Genomic DNA, 24,442 nt, shown 5'->3' on the forward strand with positions numbered 1-24,442 from the left:
TCCGATATATCTGATGGCGACTGTACAGTCAGCGTCATAATTACCGGATCTGACTATGCGTCAAAAGTAACTACCATTCTCTATTAGATTGACCAAAAAGTAGTAGTAGTAGAAATATGCGTCTTGAACAATTCAATTGTGGCATATATTTTGGAATTTGAACCGTAGATCCGGAGAATACAGTTTGGAAAGATAAGTCGGGCCCTGGAGGGAAACTACCTTAAATCCTTAAGCTGGCTCATTTTACTTAAAGGAGACATTCCTTTATTTTTAAAAAGAAACAAAATGCATTCAAAGATTTTCTAAAACTCGCTTGCCTCGCCCGGGACTAGAACCGACTAAAAATTCCAAAAAATAAAAACTCGCAATTTTATTCTACTAGTCGATTCAGTTAATGTTAATAATAACATTTCTCCAAGAAACATTAGGTCTTAAACTCGTCTGTCGTACAAAATATCCATAAAATGTAATATTTAGTACTCAAGATTTTTTTAGACAAGCCAAATCGAAGAAAAAAAGAAAAATACTTTGAATGCAGTTCTCTTTCTTTTTAAAAATAAAGGAATGTCTCCATTAAGTAAAATGAGCCAACTTAAGGATTTAAGGTAGTTTCCCTCCAGGGCCCGACTTATCTTTCCACACTGTATATGTCGATTTGGAAAAGTATTTCAGGGTGGCTGATACTTTTGGCGCGTTGTTACATCCGCTACAGTTGATGCTGACTATACTACTGTAAAGTTAAACCAGAACACTTCGGTGATCTTAATAATTTATTTTGTTAATTCATGATTAGAATGAACAAATTAATTAAGTATAATATATCTTATATATTATATAAGAATGAACAGTTCAGATCTTACTTTTAATTCAGTTGTGTTACTTGTTTTTTCCATGATCCATTGATGTCACCGAGTCCTTTTTACAATTGCAATGAGAATTAGTGTTGGTTTGGTCTCTAGATCTGCTGCTTTGCTCTGTAAATAAAATTCTTTTTAAAAATAAAGGAATGTCTCCTTTAAGTAAAATGAGCCAGCTTAAGGATTTAAGGTAGTTTCCCTCCAGGGCCCGACTTATCTTTCCAAACTGTATTCTCCGGATCTACGGTTCAAATTCCAAAATATATGCCACAATTGAATTGTTCAAGACGCATATTTCTACTACTACTACTTTTTGGTCAATCTAATAGAGAATGGTAGTTACTTTTGACGCATAGTCAGATCCGGTAATTATGACGCTGACTGTACAGTCGCCATCAGATATATCGGAGCGCCCGAGGTGCTCCAAAATATCTGAACACGTACTCTAGCGCCTTGACAATAGAGGCGTGTTCAGATAATAGGTCTCAGGCTGTCGTAGTCAATAACTATATATCTGGATGGGTGTCAGTCCCAAGCGGCGTCCCTCAAGGGTCCCTGCTCGGTCCGTTATTATTCAACATTTTTGTTAACGATATAGGCAAGTGTTTTTTGCACTCTAAACTTCTTTGTTTTGCGGATGACATGAAAATCATTAAAAATATAAAATCCAATTATGACTCAATGTTATTGCAATCCGATCTAGAACGTCTTGATGAGTACTGTGGAATAAATAAGTTAGAGCTTAATCCCTCCAAGTGCTTTTCGTTAACATTTTCCCGTCAACGCAATGTAACTCCCACATCATATATAATAAAGGGCTACCCGCTCGAGAAAATAACGTATATGAAGGACTTGGGTGTTATTCACGATTCTAAACTTATATTTGACAAGCATATAGATAATATTATTAGTGGAGCACTAAAAGCGCTAGGTTTTATAATGCGAAATTCTGTATACTTCACCCAAGCTAAAACCCTTAAAGTGCTATATTGCGCATATGTCAGGAGTAAACTGGAGTACGCGTCACAGGTCTGGAACCCTTGCTATAATACTTACATTGACCGAATTGAACGCGTTCAGAAAAAGTTTATAAAATATTTATGCTATAAACTGAAATATCCCTATAGTTCATCCAATTATTTAAGTATTTGTAAGAAACACCATCTAGTCCCTTTGCGAAAAAGACGTGATATATCTGACATTACTTTTCTCCTGAACATCACCAGTGGCGTAACTGACTGTTCCGAGCTACTTGGTAAACTTTCTTTCAATACTCCCTATCGTTCTAAAAGGTACTATCCCCCATTATCTGTTAAGACTGCATCCTCCAAGTATAGACAGAATAGCTTCCTAGTTCGTGCGAGTCGAAGGCTCAATGAGCTGTCGAAGGAACTTGATATCGATATATTCAATTGTAAAGTTCCCAATGTAAGGCATAGTTTGGTTGAGCGGTGTTTTATGTGAGCGACCTTCCTACCAATGTATTTAATTCATGTATACTTTTTGTTTTTTTTTCTAATTAGGCGAGCAAAATGCATTAAAATTAATTTATTCAACTAAGTGTATTGGCGCCTTGATAGCGACATTACATAATTATGTATTATTTAACTGTATACCGTTATGATAATTTTACTTTATTTTGTTTTCATCGCTCGAATTTTGAGACCTCTGACATTCCAGGCGCTAATGTACTAAGTAGGTATTAAACTTATTAAACTTAGGATCTATTGTAAGGCTTCTATTGCCATTTTCAATTATGTTTTTTTTCTCTTTTTTTCCTTCTCTTTTTGTACGCATGTGTGTGTGCGTAGGTGCTAGCATTAGTTTTAAATTTAATACTTTGTAACTACCTGTGAGTTCCTGTAATTGGCTTCCTGTTTTTAATCTTACTATCTATTTAAAGTTTGTAGCTGTTGGTTCTCCTTAACATAAATAAATAAATAAATAAATAAATAAATAAACGAGTACCTAAGTCATTAGTAGATAAACGGAAAAGTACTAAATATTCTTGATAGTAAAACAAGGACAACACAAAGAGACAAGTGGCGCAAACTGGTGTTCGACGGGCGTAAAATTCACGACGACGCTTGGTTTAAGACGCTCGCAAGTAAGCGAGCCAAGCGTCATCAGTCCGACACTTGTTAGCCACGGGTAAATTACACCTGCCACGCCTGTGGTCGTGTTTGCCGCTCCCGTATTGGCTTACATAGCCACGAAAAACGTTGTCGCCCTACCTGACACTGTTTCAATAGTCTGTAATAGACTTTAAGGCCAATGATGATGAAATCTCAATCCTTTTTTAAGCGACATTTGCCATATTCAAAAAAGCGGCCAAGTGCGAGTCGGACTCGCCCATGAAGGGTTCCGTATTTAGGCGATTTATGACGTATAAAAAAAAACTACTTACTAGATCTCGTTCAAACCAATTTTCGGTGGAAGTTTACATGGTAATGTACATCATATATTTTTTTAAGTTTTATCATTCTCTTATTTTAGAAGTTACAGGGGGGGGGGACACACATTTTACCACTTTGGAAGTGTCACTCGCGCAAACTATTCAGTTTAGAAAAAAATTATATTAGAAACCTCAATATCATTTTTGAAGACCTATCCATAGATACCCCACACGTATGGGTTTGATGAAAAAAAAATTTTTGAGTTTCGGTTCGAAGTATGGGGAACCCCAAAAATTTATTGTTTTTTTTTCTATTTTTGTGTGAAAATCTTAATGCGGTTTACAGAATACATCTACTTACCAAGTTTCAACAGTATAGTTCTTATAGTTTCGGAGAAAAGTGGCTGTGACATACGGACGGACAGACAGACGGACAGACAGACATGACGAATCTATAAGGGTTCCGTTTTTTGCCATTTGGCTACGGAACCCTAAAAAGGTCACTTTTACGGTAAATTCATTGGCATGCCAAATTCTTACTTGAAAGTTGAAAGCATGAAGGTACGTCATGATTTGACACGAACAGCGAACAATAGTTAATAACGATACAAGTGCGAAATTCGCAACGAGTGGCGAGTGGTTTTTAAATCGACACGCGTATCGAATCGTTACCTATTCGCACGTGTATCGTACAACGTTTTACAGTATATATAGGCCTTTAAAATGTGCTTACTGCTTATTATAGCACCAGATTTAGTGCATCAACAACATAACAGCCCCAATCATTATTAACACCCCTCAAGTGTTACGCTAGTGGACAAAATTAAGGGACAACCTGCGTGCAATCCTTATTCAATCTGAACAACTACAAGAAAGAAGAGCAACTACTACTATGAATAAATTAGGTAATACTCACCAGTGCTTAATTGATTTAGAATACGATGATACAATTCATTAAATTTCTTCTGACGTCTCACGTTAGAGGGCGTGCGAACCACCAAAGTTGGAAGTAAAATAAAATGTTCAAGGTTCAGCTCTTTCTCGTGGTATTTTTTGCGCGAAGAGTCTTTTTTAACAATCAAGCGCGGATTTCTTCTATGTTTCTCTGACGAAGCAGTGCTACTACTGGAATTTCTTTCCTTAGTATATTCGCAATTGTTTCTTGATTTTTCTGATTGTCTGGACGGGCCAGCCGCGTGGTAGCAGCAGGTCGGTTCGCGTCTGCTCCGTGGCACTGCGTAGCTCGGCCCCGGTGTACATTCCTCCTGCACGCGTCGTCTCTCAGGTGATGTCAACCGATCATCACTTCTGTGACTTCGATGCTGGGGCCACTTAATACTAGAAAGCATCAAGCCAGAGGCATGATGAGTGTGACCATTCGGTACGTCGTCATCCCGATGTTTGTGCTTGCCACTGGCCACGATTATATCGCCAGTTTTGCCGACCCGCCCCGAACTCTGCTGCGTGTGCTTCACTATTCTGTAGTGGCGTCGTCGTCTGCGTTCTACGTGAGTCACACGCTCTCTGAGCAGACTGTCTATTAGCCGCTGCAGTTCGCTTCTCGTGTTATTCCTCTCCTGTGTGTGTCGGCGCCCCAAGCGGGCCGATGGCCAATGTGTGCGGCAGACGTCCTCCCAGATGATATCACTTAGCACGGCTTCTCGAGATGGAGTTAGTTTTATACCGTCATTGCGTGGAGCGAACTCGCCCTGCGCTAAGTAATGTACGGTATCCATCAGTCTGTAATCGCGTACCGGGTTGAGTTTTTGCCGTATCTTGGTTATCCTTTCGGCGGCTTGCGGCACATCGTCTCTCTTAGAAGTCGCAGAGGCGCACTGCCGTCTCCCTCGCGCCGTGAGCCCATCATAAGTTGTAAAGTCTCTTTTGTATTGCTCTGAATTATGTTCTTTTTCTATAGTAGCGACTTTGCTAGGTGATAATGAGCTTGATTGTTGAGCATATCTTTGAAACGCTGATGTTTCTGGAATGTGACTGTAATGTTCTGTGTAACTGCACCCTGGTCGAGCCGGCCCAGAGTAACGACCAGGCATGTTGTCCCTGGACTCTTCATCTGACGAGGACAGAGAATTGTGAGAATCGCAATCACCTAGGACCATTTCTTGTGTTCTTACTAAACTTTTTAAAAACTCTACTCTGTTATTCAACCTGATTATTGAGGCAAATAAGTTTCTATCGTACGAACAGTCGGCATCTATAAGTTTACGGTTTTTTCTATCAAAATTAGATTTTTTATTAAAGTTTTGCTTCAGATTGTGATGGTTTATTTCGTGGCGGTGCACATGAACAAAACATTTTTCCTTTGGCCCGAGTTTCTGCTTATCGTCATTAGGTTTATCAGGCGGTCCTTCTACCTGCCGGTAGAACGCTTCAGCAAAGGTCTTGTCAGATATTTCTTGCTTCTTTGTCTGTTTTTTGTCACCAACAATAGGTCTGGCAGAATTCGGATGTGTGTCAGCAAAATCTGTTGAAATGATATGGTGTCGAAACTAAACATCCGAACTATACATCCAATAATTTAAAGAATATAATTACAAGTTTTGATTTGAAATATAAATATACTTACGAGTACTGAAAGGCAGGTGATCTCCGATTGCAAGTAAAGACCTAGATTTCTCTGATTCCTGAAAACAATAGACTTAAAATGTGAAACGTACAGTCAACATTGCAACCATTACGAGTACCTATAACCTCTAGCCGCCCAAACCTTGCCAAGCAAAATGAAATTTTATTTTGTCAACACAAAGTTCAAATTATATAGAATGGAACAGGAGACCTTTTTATAGTTCTCTGGGCGGCTAGAAGATAATATAATAACCTTTCTTGAATTGAATAGTCTCTTTTCGGCGAGAAAGAGGGTCTTGATGGCAGGACTTCGTGGTTGGACTGTGACGTGAACCTGTTGCAATGGCTGTTGGTTTGTTTTATTCAGGAGTGTCACTAAGTCTGGAAAATATATTTTTTTATTATTATGGCAACAAACAGTCATTACATCAAAATATACAAAGGATGGATTACAGAGAAGACAAACAGTGCCGAAATTTACAAGCGTTATTGTAGAAACATTATACGAGTTAATACTGAGTGGTAGAAAGAGATCCATCGTACAACCCAACAGACAGGCTCACAACATTTCAACTGACAATTTATTACTTAATACTAATAATATTGAAGATGCGACAGAAATTCTTGATGAATGTAACAATGAAAAGGAAACGTTGTAATTTTTTTAGAGACTTGAAATTTAATGCCTTTCCAATAATATTTACGAATAGTAAAGATAACAGGGCTTAGGAGTACTAGGTAGGAAACAATCCATTTAAATATTAACGTCGAAAATATACGTTACCTAGGAGAAGTGGTTTTTTGGACGAGCCAGGGGCGGGGATATCACACTTTGCTTGACGAACGTTTTCTTCTTGGTTATGTAATAACTTCTTATTTGATGGTGATTTTCTATTTTCCATCACATTTTACTTTTCTCTTCCACGGCATACTTTTAAATTTATCACCAAAATTATAGAAAATAGTAAACTTACGACAAGAATTTTGTGTTATGTGCAAAGACGAAATATCTACATTGTGACAGGTAAAGAAGAATGACTTGTCAAAAAGATTAAACGATGACAGAATATTACCTCAACCAGTTCTTACTTTAAAAATATAATTATTCATAGAAAAAAAAAGTTTATATTCTAATTCTACAAAAAAACTTATATCAATTAATGCCATTGAAACTGTAGTGGTTTGTTAATTTTAATTACATAATTAAAAAGAACCCTAGTAAGTAATTCGACATAAGTAGGTACATACAATTACAATTATCATTCTACGCAGGTTCGATATAAAAGATGACAACACAATAAAACGAGCAATTAAACTGTCAAATTTTAAATAGAGTGACATACACACGTTTATAATTTCATAGCAAATTTTCATATGGCTTAACCTAGTGTTTTTATACAATTGGGGTCCTGTAAAATGGCGGATCAGGATGAAGATAGGCTCAAGAAATCCCGGGAGGCCGTAGTTGTGGTTGATGGGCAGATGTCACCCGAGAGTAGACACAAGCCCGCGGGACAGGACGGGCCAAGTGGCGGGCCCCACAAAAAGCCAAAAGTACCTGGCATCCCTTGTACGAACTTTTATTAAACCCTTGACGCGATAGGTACACTTATCGCGGCAAGCGGAGTGACAGCGAGCGGATAAATCGTTCCACGTTATCACAATTGCACGTCTAGTTCTACTTCCACTATGGCGCTACGCAATGTCAGCTGGACTACCAAACCGATGTTGTGCTTACAGCAATCGTAAAAACTGTCGCTTCGCTTGTTGTGGCAAATAGCGATGTCTAGAGTGGTTCACCTTAGGGTATGATTTTATATTTGTATCTTATTTGGAATTGTTATTTCTTTGTCAGCCGTAGCAGAGAAGGTAAAAGAAGATTTAGAAGAGAAGAGTTACATAATTTCAAAGCCATCTGAACAAAATAAAGGTAAGCTTCCTATTAATATCAACCTCTTGTTTGTATATGATAAGGATCCTGACCGAATTTTTAATCATCTTTGCTTTACATCTTTTTCGAAAACGATTTTTACACAACCGAGGGTTTTAACTCTTTTGCGTGCGTAATACGGTTTATCGACCACATACGAGCCTATAGAATTTCAATTTCAGCATTTCAATTTAAGGTTCAAATTTGTACTTTCGAGATATGTGACTTTGTCTTCAAATGCATCATCAAAGCTTGATTGATTGGAATACATAATATGTTTAGATTTTTGGGAAAACATTGTAGATTGCTGCGGCCTGGGAAAGAGTTAACCCACAATTTTTGACCATCACGCACATACGAAAGGTTACAGTTGTACCATCGCCCGCACTGTCAACTGTCCATCGGTAAACCTTATTACAAAAGGCTTATAGGTCCACCCATGCACAATTAAGAGTGTTGTTGTTTGTACTAACTCAGGATAATTATAATTACCTACAATATTTGACGTTTATTTGTAGTGCCTAAGGAAATCACCAATCAACAGGCAGCCAAGATGCAATCCACAATTTCACATATGCCAGTTACGAAACCTTTGGAGACCATAGAATTAACTAAAATACAATCAGTATCTACCATGCCAATAATTAAACAATGTCCCACATTCACATTATCATCAAAAAATATGGATTCCAACTTCGAAAAGCGTATCGAGACCACATTTCCAGCAGAAAGGGGATCTGAGCCTAATACCGTGTCAGAAGTTACTAGACGTTTTGAGGGCAAGATATCAAAAAAGAATTTGGAACCTGTTGTATCGGGTGACGTTAATTCTTCGGAAGATAAAGGATCTGAAACTATAGAATCGGAATTTACTAAAGTAAGTTCTAAATTACATTTATACTTAAGTCCTCGACATGTTTTTAGAAAAACTCTAGGTATAAATACCTTGGCCAAAATAGGAATTGCTCGCCTTGTGTTGTTAATATTGCATCGCTCGTGCATGTTGGCCGATTCAGTGACGCACTGTGTTTAACAATTGTACATTTCAGAAAGTAAAACAATCCCAACCAATCCCTCAGGAGGTAAAGCCTCCGATCACGAAAGCTTCCCTGGCCTCGAAGACGACAGATGAGAGGTCAAACGAAGACAGTATCCCAGGCGATATCGTTGTGCTACCTACTCGCGAAGAAACCAGGTTCTCCGTATGGGTAAGTGGAATTATGATATGGAAGCGTATCAATTATGTACTTTGGGACGTTCCGAAAAAGTGTCGGGCATGTGACGCTATTTTTTAAACACTTTTTAACGATAAACAAGCCGATATTTTGCATGATAACGTTTGACCACTTAGCTTTCAATTCAACAGTAGATACAGAATACAGATTTCTGCTCTGCAGGTTATTAAGGTAGGCCTTATGCGTCATGTCTTCGACAAAGTAGACCTTTTTGTGAAATGCTCCCATAGCGCATTCTTATTCCAACCTATTGTATATAAGTAAAAATCTTTATTCCTAAGGCGCGGTAGCCCGCACGAGATTGTTATCATAATTTATTATTTATTATTTTTGTCGACACCATAACAGTTATCTAGATTTTTTTTTAATGTCCAACCGGAAATATGGTGCGTCGTTCTACAGTGCATCAATATCTATTTGATGCTGACTGACTATTTGGACTAGCTGAATATTAACAGTTTTGAATGATTCACGGTTAGTTTCACTAGACTTATAACGACCGGAATATGAACCGTGATTACCTTTTGTATTGTTTTCGAGCTCCCGATCGACGCAGTTACATGCACTGTTCACGGGTAACTGAAGATGTCAAAGTTGTCAAAGTTGTGTAGGCCGCGCTCGGTCTACCCTCATTCGTGCACTCGCTTTCAACGTTACCACCGGACGCGTTCACACTCGTTGGTTGGTAACAATACAAAGGGTAATCACGGTTCATATCCTGGTCGATATGTCTAGCTGAACATTGGTTTAATCTCGGCATATTGTTGTAGTCTGATGACCAAGAGGCTGGCGGGCTGCCGCGCACCGAGACCATGTCCGCGAAAATGTCCCGCGCCGTTCGTCAGCTGATCTGCTGCGGTGTCGCTTACTCCCCCCCGTCCGAAAACGATATCTCCACTACGCGACTACCGACGGGCATCTGAAGACCCTCTCCGCACCTACAAACAGCAACACTCTTAACTGTCACGGTGGACCTTATTACAAAAGGCATAAGGTCCACTGATGGACAATTAACAGTGTGAGCAAACTACAAACGTAGTCCCTTTTTTCTGCATTAAGAGTCAGACCGAGAAAAGTCTGCACCGATTTTGATACAAATACAAGGTGTAGGTACCTAATTATACTAATTAAGTTGACAGACAGTATAAAGCTCAGTTCACTGAGCCGTGTAAATTAATCTTGAACAAAATATATGGATAGCATAGTATAGCATATGGCAATATGACTATATATTGCACAAACTTCTGATGTGTAACGCTTTAACTTGTAATACAAGCGGATATCAGTTTTTGATAGCTTTTGTTAGAAAGGGACTTCCACTTGTATTACAAGTAACAAGCTTTTGATAAACAGTGGCCTATTTTATAAAGCTACAAGTTACAATTTACAAGCGGAAGTCTCGTTCTAGCACATAGGGTTAGAAAGAGACTTCCGCTTGTAAATTGTAACTTGTAGCTTTATAAAATAGGCCACAGGGCACTGGGGTCCGTTTCTCAAAAACTTGTTACTTGTAATACAAGCAGATGTCAGTTTTTGACAGCTTTTGTTAGAAAGGGACTTCCATTTGTATTACAAGTTACAAGCTTTTAACGGGCCCCAGCTTAAAGCCCACATTGGTAAAATACTGAGTTGGTCTAGATTTATATATTACACAGGGTCATATGTTTTAAAATATAAATAGGACTAGATACGTCTACTCATAAGAATAGGTAGGTACATGTATATTGAAATGCAATAAAAAATTGGTTTTGGTGTATATGTACCTAGTGGTTTTAGTTATTTAGATAGGTAATTAATATGCTTTACCAGCAGCGATTTACCAGCGAGAAGTGAGGCGAGAAAACTTCAAACTAGCAGCACTGGCGGCCTAGCTGGGCTTTTTCTAAAATAAATATTGAAAACCCGATTCTCCCAGATCCTGGTGTTTTTGGGTTCTTTCAACTCAGAATCACTAGCATATTCAATCCTGATGATAAAAAAAATGTCCCAAAATTTTGTATGAAAATTGTACATTCCACTACGTCACGTTACATACAAGTGAAAATTTTTCTCATACTAAAAACGTGACGTAATGGAATGGACATTTTGGGACATCTTTTTTTAATGGTAGGATGGAGAGTGCTGTCAATTCTGAGTAGAATGAGCCCAAGAATGTCTACGGAGCGTAAGCGATTGGCGGATACGCGGCCAGTACCCCTAGTGTAAATTTCATTCGATAGCGTGATGCTGATGTGACGTACGCGTATGAATATATAAAATACATAATTATAAAACACCCAAGACTCAAGAACAAATGTCTGTACCTACTTATTTGGTGTTCAAAATATTTCAGCCCACAGATGATGATATCTCACAGAAGAGAGCTTCCTGGGATGATTTCGAATATCTTGATAAAGTGCAATTACAGGTAGGATTATCAATTACAATTTACTACATACATCGAATCCTACATCGATTGATAAGAAATACCTTACGCGTGTCTACAAAAAGTAAAAGGTTCAGTTAAGATAATGTCTGTATCGCTGTAGATTAAGGCTGTTTTTCCATCAGAGATATGCGAGGATGCATGGCGTCGGATGTGTTTGTTATGAACCAATAGAATGACTTAATTTACCTATCGTCGCTCAGCGCAGCTTTAGTGGATAATATTCTTTTGTATCTTAACAAACACATCCCTCACTAATATTTTACTTGGTGGAAACGCAGGGTGTAATATAAAGATTAAGATAGCCTATTTGTATAGAAGCACTGGTTAATAAAATTAGTTTACCCGTCAAAGGTAGCCTAATATCTGCGGCTGCTCATAAAGTAGGTTAAAACGTTGCATTGCAGATACTGAGTGACACACCCACGACATCCAGGGCCAGCATGCCATTTACAAAGCCATGCGGCATCGCTTTATGCTTACCCCAGGTTAGACTCCCATACACTGATGCCGGTTGCACACACTCGTCGAGACACTCAGGGACCGTCTGATCTGATAAAACAAAATGTGTACTAAAGGGAACAGTCACTTCTTGTCTCGCTCTTACTCGTCTCTGGCCTTTCTCCATTAGTCGGTTTTTTGTCAAGACTCTCGGTGAGAGCTCGACCGTGTGTACAGCCAACATGAGAGACACCTCAGTTTCATGCGATTACAAAGCGCACGAAGTCAACTCACCAGACGAACAGCTGTCCTCAAAACGACGGCGAATGACGGCCACACCCGGGGCTACCGCAAAAACGGAAAATCTCAAATTGCGGGCATTTTTCTCTGTCACTCCAATTACGCCTTCATTGGAGTAAAAGAGAAAGATCCCCGTCATTTGGGAATTTCTGTTTTCGCGGTAGCTCCTCAGTATCCACAGCAGGAATGCGGAAGAGACCCCTCACACCGTCCCAAAAGGGTGTCGAACGATCAATCACGAAGTCATCACACATAGGTGCAATTTTATGTGTAATTACAATAAGTCACACTTTTTCAGAGATCTCAGTCACTCTTCAACAGCACAGCTAAAACAGGAATCCATATTGAAATCTCTAAGGTAATCACCATTTAGAACCTCTTTGAAATTCCATAAGTTATTTACGAGTATGCATAAATAATGAGATTAATGAGCGACAAATTTGTGTTTTTAAATTGTTTACAACTAAGTATGAATAAACTGTACGATTAAATCTACATTTTCACAATGCAGAGTATCGTATTACAAAAATATATATAGTTATTTACAAATAAATGAAGCTTTTATACATACGTACCACGTACCTATTTGCGTATTACCTACCAAAATTTACTGCCAACATATTTTGATTCATATTTTATTCCCAATAAAATACTCCATAGTCGCGCTTCTCTTTAGTTGGCCTATCATTTAGCTTATCTCTACCCCTTATAAAACAAAAAGTCCCCCGTCGCCCCCGGCTGTGTGTAAGTATGTATGTTCGCGATAAACTCAAAAACTACTAAACGGATTTTCATGCAGTTCAACCTATCAATAGAATGATTCTTGAGAAAGTTTTAGATGTATAATTTGTTAAGGTTTTGTGTAACCCGTGCAATGCCGGGCCGGGTCGCTAATAGCTTATTATCATTTTGTTTTAGCAGGGATCTTTAGTAGGATCGAAAAGTGAATTTCCTATTTCCGAAATGGAGGACATAGAAAACGAAAATATTCCGGTGACAAAATCTGCTGAGGTAACGAACAGTCAGTTGTTTTTAAACTTGTACAGTCAGCAGCAGAAGTTGCTAAGCGCGCCAGGCGTCCAAAATGATCTTGACGCGACTTTATTGTTAAGAGAATAAGAGCGCGTCAAGGTAATTTTGAACACCTCGCTCGCTTAGCAACTTCTGCTGCTGACTGTAGGCACCTACTTTGTAGATTTTGTTTTTGTTCACATATAGTTATTAATATTACCTATAGTTAGTTTTTTTAGCATTTGAAAAAGACTATGCGATCATGATACGTCTTTTAATTGAAAAATGCTTTTTAAAAATCAGTAACTATTACCATGAAAGCAAAAGAATGTAAATAATCGTATATGATTCATAATTGTTACCTACATATTTGCCGTGACGTTTTTCAAAAGTGTTTTTCAATGAAAAGACACGTCAAGATTGTTTACCTTTATTCTAATGCTAAAAAAACGAACTATTATTATCAATACAATCAATAACTCTTTGATTCTGTTACAGGACTTTTCAACAACACCGCAGTGCTTGAGCGTGCTACGAGAGAAGCTTGATACTATATGCGACAAAATAATACATTATTTCAACAAATGAAATGCACATATATTTTTAAACATTTACAAGAAACAAACTTTTTATTCTTCTAAACAGTGACTTTCATATTTCATTCAACCATACAATAGTAATTCAATTTAGTTGATCCTCATTTCTATTTATTTTTATCTTAGTTTGGTTTTTACAACAATCAGTCAAGGTAGTTTCTCAGAAAATAAACCAACAAAATCTTGAGCGCGCCTCGCTGCATATCTAATAGGTATAGGTAGGTGTACATAGTGTGAACAGCAGATTCTTTACACAGATAAGCCTACACGTTCCGTCAACAGCACTATTCCATGAGGTAGTTGAGGCTTACCTCACGAGGCATATCATGAGCATGTTGCGCGCCTCGCCAGGCGTGGCTCACTCCGCGATTTCGTCGCGTCGCTACAAGAACATGCGGCCCACACCAATTATTGTGTATAACCATAGTAGTTGCCGCGCACCGCAACGAACGGACACCTGCTCGCGCTGGCGCCACCTAGCGGTCATAACTGTCTTAAATCTTAATAGACGCGTTTTGTTAGAGAGTGAACCTTCTGTACTATTATTTATTATGTGGCCTCGCTTCCTATGGTGTAGGTAAGGTGTATTGTGTAAGCTTTGTTGAGATCTACACGTTCCGCCCACAGCACGGGTCCCTATGCCTCTCTAAGTAATCCTGGACGTAGCGCACGCTCCGAGGGATATTGCAAGTGCTGCAGGGGCAACTCTTAAGTGCCGCGGAATGCTTGAAACTAAGCGCACGCGCCTGGTCATAGTCTCTCGGACGAGGCCGCCAGCACAGTTCGTAGGGGCCGTCGGTGCAGGTCATTTTACGGCAAATCTGGAAATATGCAGAAAATAATTGATGTTCATTGTAAAAAAGCATACTGACCTTATACTCAAACTACACTATTTAATTCAAATTCAAAATGTATTTATTTCAAGAAATACAGAAATATCAATCAAAATAGTACAATGATCCCCCATATTTAGAGACGGAATCCTTCTGAGAGCTGGACTCTGCTGGAGGTTTCCAATTTTGATCTAAGTAAGAAAGTCAAAGTTTTCTAAATACATTCTATTTAATTTATTTTTAAGGGCTGATTTAGACGGCGCGCGAACTCGTATGCAATTTTAGTTACATTGCGGACTGTTGGTTACGTCCAATTCAACCGACCGATCAAAACCCGCAATGTAATGAAACTCGCATGCGAGTTCACGCATCGTCTATACAATTCTACATGAGCCCTAAGAGTGCTAGTTAGTAAACCTAGCGGCAGGTATCAGCTCAGTCGCAGTCCCAGGTGATAAGTGGCACGTATCGCAAGCATCCGGGATGTCGCAGCTCCATGTCACAGGTGGCACGTGGCTGATTCGGCACCTACTAAAGCGTACACCTGGATATCTCCTGTATTACTAACCGATGCTAGATAATCATCTCGGGAGGCGTCCGGGCAGTCACAGCTCGATTTCACAGGTGGCATGCAGGACTGATTCAGCCACTGACGTACGAAAACTTCTAAAGTACAGTTGGAGTCACAGACAAGACATCCTCTAGACTGAGCATAGTAACGCTACCCCCTCTGCCACTATATACGGTAGTTTTACTCCATCTTCGAGTCAGTGTCAGAATCCCGTGCCGTGATTGGTCCGTGTCTTTGAACGGACCAATTACGGCACGGGATTCTCTCACCTCGTCCCCCCGCACCCCCGTATTTTTGGCAACATCGGTTTCATGAAATAATTGCTCTAAACTCCGTCTAGAGGATTCCTAGTCTATGAGTTGGAGTACATCTGGAAGGTCACTTTTACCTCTACAAGCATCTTACCAGTCACCAGTCCAGTTCACCGATGGCACGCAGGGATGATTTAGCCCCTGACGCATTAACACTTAAATTACTTTTGAAGTACAACTATAACTTGGAAGGTCACTTACCGAAGCTAGATAATCATCACGGCAGGCGTCCGGACAGTCACAAGTCCAATTCACAGGTGGCACGCAGGGCATGTACGGCGGCTGGTAGCACGTGCACGGGTGCACGCAGCAATCCGGCGTGCAGCAGGAAGTACAAATCGAATACACCTGGAAGCCATCATCAACTGAATTAGCTTATAAGCAAATTATTAGGTGTTCATAGTTCTGTATCAGGTCTTCATGGTTCTTTATTACGCAATGATAAGGCTGCGCAGCTGCACTGCAGATTTAGCTTGAGCACACACTAAAAATATCACGGTGAGATATGCGGTGGACTTGGTAATTTTCCTCTAGTGATATCTGTTTCAGTTTATATGTGGAGAATATATTCACAGGGAACAGTTACAATGCAGGAGTGTTTATGGGTGAATCAACTATCTCTTGTCACTGGTTGTCATGGATATGGTGTCCTGGATCGCTCTTTTAATATGATAAAGCAAAAAAATCTTACACTGGTTCCAGGCCTTCGTACCAACTGCTACATCGACGCTAGGCTGGCTATGCGTGTCTGATATACCCTCACCTGGAACCAGTGTATGATGTTTCAGTTTATTTGGAGTGTAGGTTGCAATATTAAGCGTGAAGAGGTATAACAGACACACAACTGCTAGACAGAAAGGCAGGCTGACAAAGTTACTTTCACATTAGTAGAGATTAAAACTCGTTTCAAAAGGAAAAAAAAAAATATTACCAGCCAAACGGCGCGTGCTATTTCATTGCGGACATAGGGGAGGCAGTGCAGCAGAAGACAGTGTTCGAATTTGGACAACTCCGGAACACCAAAGTTCTTTGTCACGCCTGACGCGCCCAACAGCACCTTAAAAGAATAATGTTAGGGGTAATAGTGGAAACTGTGCGTGGTAGTACCTATAGTAGGTATATAATAGTAGAATATGGGTCAAAAATTGCTGACATGTCTTCTCTTGTTGAAATTTGAAGAAAATGGCAACAGTTTTAATCGTATTGTATTGTGATAAATTTCAAATTCAAATTCAAATTTCAATTCAAAATGTTTTATTCGCAAATATAGGTAGTACATACAGTGATCTTATAATAAGTGGTGTCGCTATATTTGACCAACAGGCATGCAAAAAACATATGTACATATGTAGAAATGATTAAAATTTTAAGCATATTATTGTATGTTTAAGATTAAAATCACTCCAAGATATAGGTTGTCTTAAATCTAAATTAAACTAATGTGCAGAAAATATGAATAGAAATCAATATCAAGGAATTAAATGACATTTGAATATACTACACTCTACAGTTACCATTGAAATACTAGTTTTATAATATCAAAATCCGGATGTCAAAGTTTAAATTTATATATACTGGATCAACCAAATCTTGTCAGTAGTAAAAGGCGGCAAATTTAAAAAATCGCGGGTTAGCAACACTGTTCGAATAATTCTAAAATCGCGTGTCATCTGTGTGTTATCTGTGGAATGTGAATTGTGAATGACAGCCACTCTTATTGTTTACATTCTGAATCGTTTCTATTTCGAGAGAAATTTCTGCTGTCACCATTAAATACGAAGATTATGCATGACCTCAAGCAAAGCTAAGGTGCCTACAATGTACATTGACGGTAAACATTACAAAAATTTGAGGTTATGATAATTCACTCGAACTGACGTATGAAGGGCGGAAAAATAAACACGTTTTCGATGTACATTGCTGCTTTTCTTAGCGCAATTCTGCTCTTTGAGTGTTACATGGTGTTACCCTACTTTAATTTGCAGTACATTGCTACTGACAAGATTTGCTTGACGCACTATAGTAAATAAGAATACAAAAGACGTAATGTCAAAGTCAAAATGAGAAAAAATAAAAATTAAATATTCAAATAATCCGAGAGACAATAGTAGCATTTATCTGTTAAGAATGTCATCAATGCACGTTTGAATTCAATGGTATCCTTATTTCTAATTGTTTCAGGTAGTTTATTATAAATTTTGCTTCCCAAACAAATCACACTCTTTAATTTAAGGGCAGTGTTAGCTGGTTCGGTATGAAAATCCATTTGTACTATTCTTTTATTTCGTGAATGCGTTGCTTTTTTAAAAAGCGTGGAATTTGTTTTTACAAAGACAGCAATTTCATAGATAAAGAGCGTTGGTAGAGTAAGCAATTTTAAACTTTTGAAATGTGGGGCGCAGCTATCAAGTGTTTTTAAGCCACATATTGATCTTATGCATCTTTTTTGGGCTTTAAAGACTAACTCTCTATTAGTAGAGTTACTCCAAAAGATAATTCCATACCTCAAAGTAGACACAACATACCCATGATACGCAGCCATAACCGCATCCCTACTGACTATCTTTGCAAGTCTAGATAGCGCATATGAGTATATATTTAGTTTTCTACAGACTTCTTCGATATGCGGCTTCCAGGTTAATTGACTGTCTATTTTAATACCTAAGAATTTGGTTACGTTTACAGTCTCTATTTCAGTTCCTAGGTATTCACATTTGATTGGAAGAGGAATTTTCCGTTGGTAAAAGTGCATAATTTTTGTTTTGTTGATATTGATTAATAAATTATTATAGGCAAGCCATTCAATAATATTACATACCAATACGGTTTTAAGGGTTTTAGGAAGATGCAAAGGACTGAGAGCATTTTTTACATGTCATACAAGTGCTAGTGTAGTAGTGGTCTATAGAGGTACTTACTGGACTAGCAAAAAACTGACAGCACGGTGCACAAGTATTCAGACTGTCGACGTAACCACACTGCACCACCCCTCCCTGCCCCTGCAGCCCCCGCGCCACGTTGATGGTCGTGCGGGCGATGGCATAGGCCCCGGCGAGGCAGGCGGTCTCCTTGCAGCAACCTTTGGCAGCGCAGACGGCGTCGCCTCCGCCCATTATGCAGGAGGTTAAACATTCAACCTGGAACATTTGTTGTCAGAGTTCAAGACGAGAGAGACCTTAATTGCGGACGCCAAGAACGCCTGTTGTGACTTCTGATGCTCACAGCACCAGGTAACTTATGCAGCGTACCCTATGAAGTAAAAGACGTAGGGCGCTTGTAAAACTCATGATTTCAAGTAGTCCCGCTCCCTTGAGTCAATCATTTTGGAGTTTAAACCGTTTAATATGCAACATTTAAGTATTCGCCAATTGTTTCAGAATTTGTCAGTCAATTTGGGGTGTAGGTATTTAAACGTCTCGTCAAAATCACTCAAGAAGGATCTACTAAAAACAACAGCACAGCTCACACCTGCTAACTAAGGTCTACTGGCTTCATCAGAAGACCAAGCGCCCTAACATGATAGGAAGTAATTAATTTTCTCATATTACACTTTAAATGGAATATCAATTTTGAGAATAAAGGAATAGCTTCCTATTTCCTTCTTCCTTCCTTCCTAAAGGAGGACTACCCTTGACGAGACGGCTCAAACTCATGGTGCAATAATTGGGATTTTGTCAGCAGGTCCTCTGGGGCCCGTTTCTAAAAATCTTATAACTTGTAATACAAGTGGAAGTCCCTTTCTAACAAAAGCTGTCAAAAAGTGACATCCGCTTGTATTACAAGTTACAAGCTTTTGAGAAACGGGCCCCTGGTCTCTGTGTATGTCATTTTACTCATCTATTTAGGAAATCTTTATAGGTATTACCTGTTCTTCAGTGAGCTGGCAAGGATGCACGGCCGAGGAGATAATCGGCACCATCGTCTGCGGCGTGGCGCCTCCGATAACTGGCACGCGGACCTAAAAATATTTAAAAAGTCGTTACTTTCCGAGGATATTTTGAGTTATGACCTCATGGTGCATCGTTAATGCTAAGTCGTTGATTTGAAGATGTCTTTATTTCATCGCGGATACCCCCCACAAAAAACAATAGAATATAAAAATTGGTTTACGGTTCTAAATAGATTTCTGTAAAAATTATGTTTTTTTTTAATACATTTATTATCATCCACTTAAGTTATATTCAAAGAGCTTGGGTACGGTGACAATTTACTTACCTTCTCAGGTGGTACGCGCAGAAAATCTGCCATCACCGTATTAGCGCGCACACAGTTCAGCTCAACACAGCCGAGAAGCTTGCGCGGGTCGTAACAACTGCGCAAGCGCTGGATCTCCGCCACTATCGGCACCATACTCTCTACCGGCTCCGTTGCTACTATTGTGAACGCCTGGAAAAACATTTTTATAATCTTCTTCATATTCTTCATTACCTTTATAATTCTCAGCTCCGATCATCGTATAATCATCGTTATCTTCATAATTTGTATCACGAACATAACCAACATCATAAACATTATCATTATCAACAAAATCAGCTTTAGCAATATCATTGACATCATCACCACTATCATTATTCGTTCAACACAACTGAGAAGCTCGCAGCCTCGCAGCAGCTGAATCTCAGCAAAAATCAGCACCATTACTCTCTATGGCTCCGTTATTTCTATTGTTCATCATTACCTTCATCTTCATTATTATTATCTCATCATTATCAGCTTCATCAACAAAACAACCATCATCAACATTATTATCAGCTCGGCATTTTATATTTATATACGAGTATTATAAGACAGCATTTGCCATTGTACAGCAAATCGTAAATCTTATTGCAAATACCTACATAAAATGCACAGATGCTTATATAGTTAAGAAAATTGGTACAAATGTGTTGTTATTAAATATAATATATCTTACTGTTGGACATGCGTTGCAGATTTGAATAGCGATGTCAGATACGGAGGGGGCGTTGTTTTCGAACGAGTCGCTCTCGTTCCGCACCACAATCACCACGATCTTGGCGTCCTGTAAAATGTGGTCCCTTTTGAATTTTTAAGAAAAATATAATATTTAGTTGAACATTTCAACAATTTATGTTTTTTTACGAGCAGACGTGTCACCTGATGGTAAGCGATTACCGCTGCCCCTGGACACCCGCACCGCAACACCAGAGGAAACATAATAAATAGTCATTAATATAATATTACAAATGACTCTTAAGCCATGGCTAGCGGAACACACGCTCCGAGCGAACACACCCGATGCTGACGCCGATCCGATCGCCATTCATTGGTTAAAACAAATATGTATACTATTATACTCGTAGTAGTCAATGTCAGCGTCGCGGTGAAAGAATGCCTTTTAGTTAGGGTTAAGGAGATTTTCAGACCACCAACTACGACGGCGAGTGGAGCGCTAAGTATTCCATGGTGTAGGTGGCTCAGTTTCATGTCGTACAGTACCTTTTTCTTGATAGGGGCATTTCTCAGGAGGGCCATTTTTACGTGTCCGGAGCAAAAAGTTATTGAATTTACTGTTCAATAAATCTGAATTAATTCAGGCATGATTTTCAGCATGTATTCTGCCTGGGACACTATCAAACTATTTATTTATTATTTATATATAACATTAAAAAAATATCCAAATGCGAAAAATGATGTTCGGTGGGCCTGTCCCGCGCCCAGATTTTTTGGAACAAAAAATTATTACTCAAGATGGGGCATTATATCGGAGTTATTATCGGTGTTCACGCATAAGGTATTAGTTAACTGATCATATTCTTTATATCAAAGTAATGTGTTTGCTCAACACATTGAATAAAACCAAATTTACGATGTGTCCCGGGCTATTGACTGATTTCGGTGTAATTTACAAACCATGTCGGTACTCTTACAAAGTTGTAGACCAGGAACTCAGTGGCTCAAACAAAGTATGCTTTAGTTGTGCCTTAACCATTGAATAAAGTAGAGGTGCAGTCACAGTATACTAAGGTAGTTTTTTAAATGTTTCTCTGTCATTCGGTGGATTTGGTTCTATGTTTTTTTGAGATCGGTGGTGCAATATTCTCCCACAGTTTTAGTGCATTTATCGTTATGCAAGTGATTAAGAAATCCTCGATAGTACCTAAACCCGTCATTATTACGTCTCCTCTGTATCATTCATACTATTTCTGTAATTGCTAAAAAGCGATTAATTTTGACATCACTGGTGTTGATTTCCTTGGTTTCGGTGGATTTTTTGACCACCGATATCAAGAAAGTGATCACCGAATTCAAATCCTGCTTTGTAAACTAGTTTGTTGTACTTTATTTTCTAACTTATCACACCTAAAAAGTTCAAGATACGCTTTATAAACGTAAAACTATGCTTGTACGTAAATTAAGTCATAGTATAAGTAAACAAAATCACTAGTTTACAATGAGTAGTGTTTTTTTTCACGAGACGTATGTTGAAAATCGTAGACCCAATGTTTCTTTCTCTCTTTTCGCTGTTGTCTTGATTTATCTTCAAACCAATTGAGTATATTATGTGAATTTGTCCTCTGTATCACTTGAGACCCTACACCACGATACCTTTAAACGTGTCAGACATATTAAATAAATGCAGTTAATCCCACTTCGTTTAAAATAACTTGTGTTTTACATACTATGCAAGGTGCACCCACAAAACAAGGGATTACAAATAAAGTTGCCTTCTATTGTCGATATCGCTTCAAAGGCACTGAACGTACCTACTGATCAATGTTTCTAAAGCATAGCCATGAACACAAATTCAACATAGCCAATGTTTTTTACAATCCTCAATGTCTGATGTATTTATGTTTAAATATCGGAGTTACAATTTAGCTCAAGTGTGTGAGGGTGCAGGAGATCATAATTAATAGGTGATTTTATCTTTAAGCATTAGTCAACAACTTCAAATAGTTCTAAATTGAGGGAGTTCACACTTTAAACCTCTGTCATTCAAAAATACTACATACCTATTTATAAGTCTAGCAAAATACTTGTTTTCCGTATTGTTTACATTGTTTTATAAGTGCATTAAATATTTCTGAGCATTGAATACCACTCAAAAGTATCTTGTTTATCGGGTGTAGGTAACATAAGTTTCTTTTTGATGAGTGTGCCGTTGGATTGTGTGAAACAAACATTTTCTTCTTCATAGCACTTATGTGCGAATTTGTGGTCGACATGTCTGAAACTCGTTTCAGGACCATACATCGCCCTATTGTATGAGGATAGTCAATTAGTGTGGGATATCTTCTAGAGATGTTGTTTCATAAGCCGCAACTTGATTATTTTAAAATCTTGAGTAAACAAAGGTACTATTTATTACATTTATGTAAGCTATGCTATATCATTAGCCTCGCTATATCGCTTATCATAGTTATCATCAAATAAGAATAAAAAATATTAATAAATTATAATATAATTTAGACATAAAATTGAAGTGTGATTTCTGTGTAAGCATTTTTGAATTCGGTGACGCAAATTGATTTCAGTGCCTGCACATGATTTCGGTGTTTTTTAAATCTCAAATATCAAAGAAACTATAAGGTTCTAATGGAGGCCTCCACTACCAATATTTTTTATATTAAGGCTAGATTTTAGGAAATAAAGTTGTGTATCAAATAAGTAAAAAATAAAATTCGGCACCGAAGTCAGGCACCGAACGTCATCTCTGAGAATCGCCCATAGAAACCTGAATAGGAATATATTATGATCACGCACCATGTTGCGGAATTTCACGGCAACAAATTTTTTCATACTATACTGAACTGTCACCCTATACATGAGAATAACAGCGCCCTCTTGACAATGATCATATATTACTGGTCAGGCTTTACATACAACGCATCGCACAGCATATGACGCTTTTATTTCGTTCGTTCCCGCGAACAAAATTACTTAGCTAACAACCGTTCGCGCTCTAAACCATTTCAAAAACCGGTGAGAGAGACCAAAAACGATTATACAAAAGAACGTTCCAATTCCGTTCTTTGAGAACATGTTCCCTGAACCATTTAACATACCGGTTAGCGAAACCAAGAACATTATTATAACGGTTTGGGGTGAATGTACGAAAACGGTTTGAAAAAAATACCGGTTTCCGATCCCTGCCTTGTACTTAATGGCAACGTGGCTCAGTTCCGTCAGTTCCATGGCGCAGGTGGTTTAATTTTATGGCGTAGAGTACCTACCGTCAGCGCATCGCACAGCATGTGGCGCCCAGAGTAAGATGACACTTTACACTTGGTGTCGACGTGACTCAGTTCCATGCCAAAGCCACAGGTGGCGCATTGGTCGTACAGCGCCACCTCGTCCAGTAGTGGGCATTGTTTTAGAAGTAGGGCGAGCGGCTGCCCTGGAAGGAACCAAGGTTTAATTTGACGTTTCTTTGAAGGTTTTTCTAATAATATTTCATAGCATAGTCCTTCTCGGATATTTGTTCCTGAGTCATTGGTGTTTTCTATGTATATATATGTATGTATTTATCTATTTTAGTACCTATGTTTTTCGTCTCCTAATACATCCACATATATTGGCTCGGACAGTATGAAAACGCTATAAGGCACGAACACTATTACGAATACCAGAACTAAGGCAGTCTCCGAGACCTGGGAAGTACAAGGACATAACATACCAGTACAACCAGCCGCCCCGCAAATGGTGACTTTCATTCCGGCAGGGCAAGTGCTGTACCGGGGACACCCGGTGTGATTGAAGCCTTTAACCCAGTCTGCCTTCACATTGCTGACCTGCCTGATACCTCGACATAACACTCTTAAAACACACAGAACCATTATTCGTACTTGGAAATTTTATATATTTTTTTGCATGATTTTTACTACCGAAAATTTAACAATGATTTAACATTAGTCTGACATTTTTGAAGTTTCGCAAGTTCTTCTTTATTTTTACAGAACTATTGGAACTCTTTGCATTAAATAAATTATATT

The 24,442-nt window shown here is 38.6% G+C and overlaps 3 protein-coding genes across 3 annotated transcripts; 1 reads left to right on the forward strand and 2 right to left on the reverse strand.

Moving 5' to 3' along the window:
• Window positions 1-837: 837 nt before the first annotated feature.
• Window positions 838-6,941, reverse strand: LOC134652811 (uncharacterized). Its single transcript, XM_063507981.1, has 5 exons — window positions 6,620-6,941; window positions 6,089-6,216; window positions 5,837-5,894; window positions 4,169-5,734; window positions 838-974 (listed from the first exon to the last, which is right to left on the reverse strand). Exons 1-5 carry the CDS (start codon window positions 6,735-6,737, stop codon window positions 877-879), a joined length of 1,968 nt encoding a protein of 655 aa, XP_063364051.1. The 5' UTR covers window positions 6,738-6,941; the 3' UTR covers window positions 838-876.
• A 310-nt stretch (window positions 6,942-7,251) lies between these two features.
• Window positions 7,252-9,928, forward strand: LOC134652675 (uncharacterized). The gene is made up of 5 exons (XM_063507838.1): window positions 7,252-7,405; window positions 7,691-7,765; window positions 8,284-8,642; window positions 8,815-8,973; window positions 9,771-9,928. The coding sequence occupies exons 1-5, from the start codon at window positions 7,252-7,254 to the stop codon at window positions 9,921-9,923; spliced, it is 900 nt and encodes a 299-aa protein (XP_063363908.1). The 3' UTR covers window positions 9,924-9,928.
• A 4,453-nt stretch (window positions 9,929-14,381) lies between these two features.
• LOC134652676 (malate dehydrogenase, mitochondrial-like) lies at window positions 14,382-24,324 on the reverse strand. The gene is made up of 9 exons (XM_063507839.1): window positions 24,127-24,324; window positions 23,684-23,847; window positions 20,401-20,508; window positions 19,704-19,874; window positions 19,354-19,446; window positions 18,407-18,625; window positions 16,420-16,545; window positions 15,690-15,836; window positions 14,382-14,594 (listed from the first exon to the last, which is right to left on the reverse strand). Exons 1-9 carry the CDS (start codon window positions 24,284-24,286, stop codon window positions 14,382-14,384), a joined length of 1,401 nt encoding a protein of 466 aa, XP_063363909.1. The 5' UTR covers window positions 24,287-24,324.
• Between the last annotated feature and the right edge of the window lie 118 nt (window positions 24,325-24,442).

The sequence above is a fragment of the Cydia amplana genome, chromosome 12 (assembly GCF_948474715.1).
Source record: "Cydia amplana chromosome 12, ilCydAmpl1.1, whole genome shotgun sequence".
Classification (NCBI taxonomy): domain Eukaryota; kingdom Metazoa; phylum Arthropoda; class Insecta; order Lepidoptera; family Tortricidae; genus Cydia; species Cydia amplana.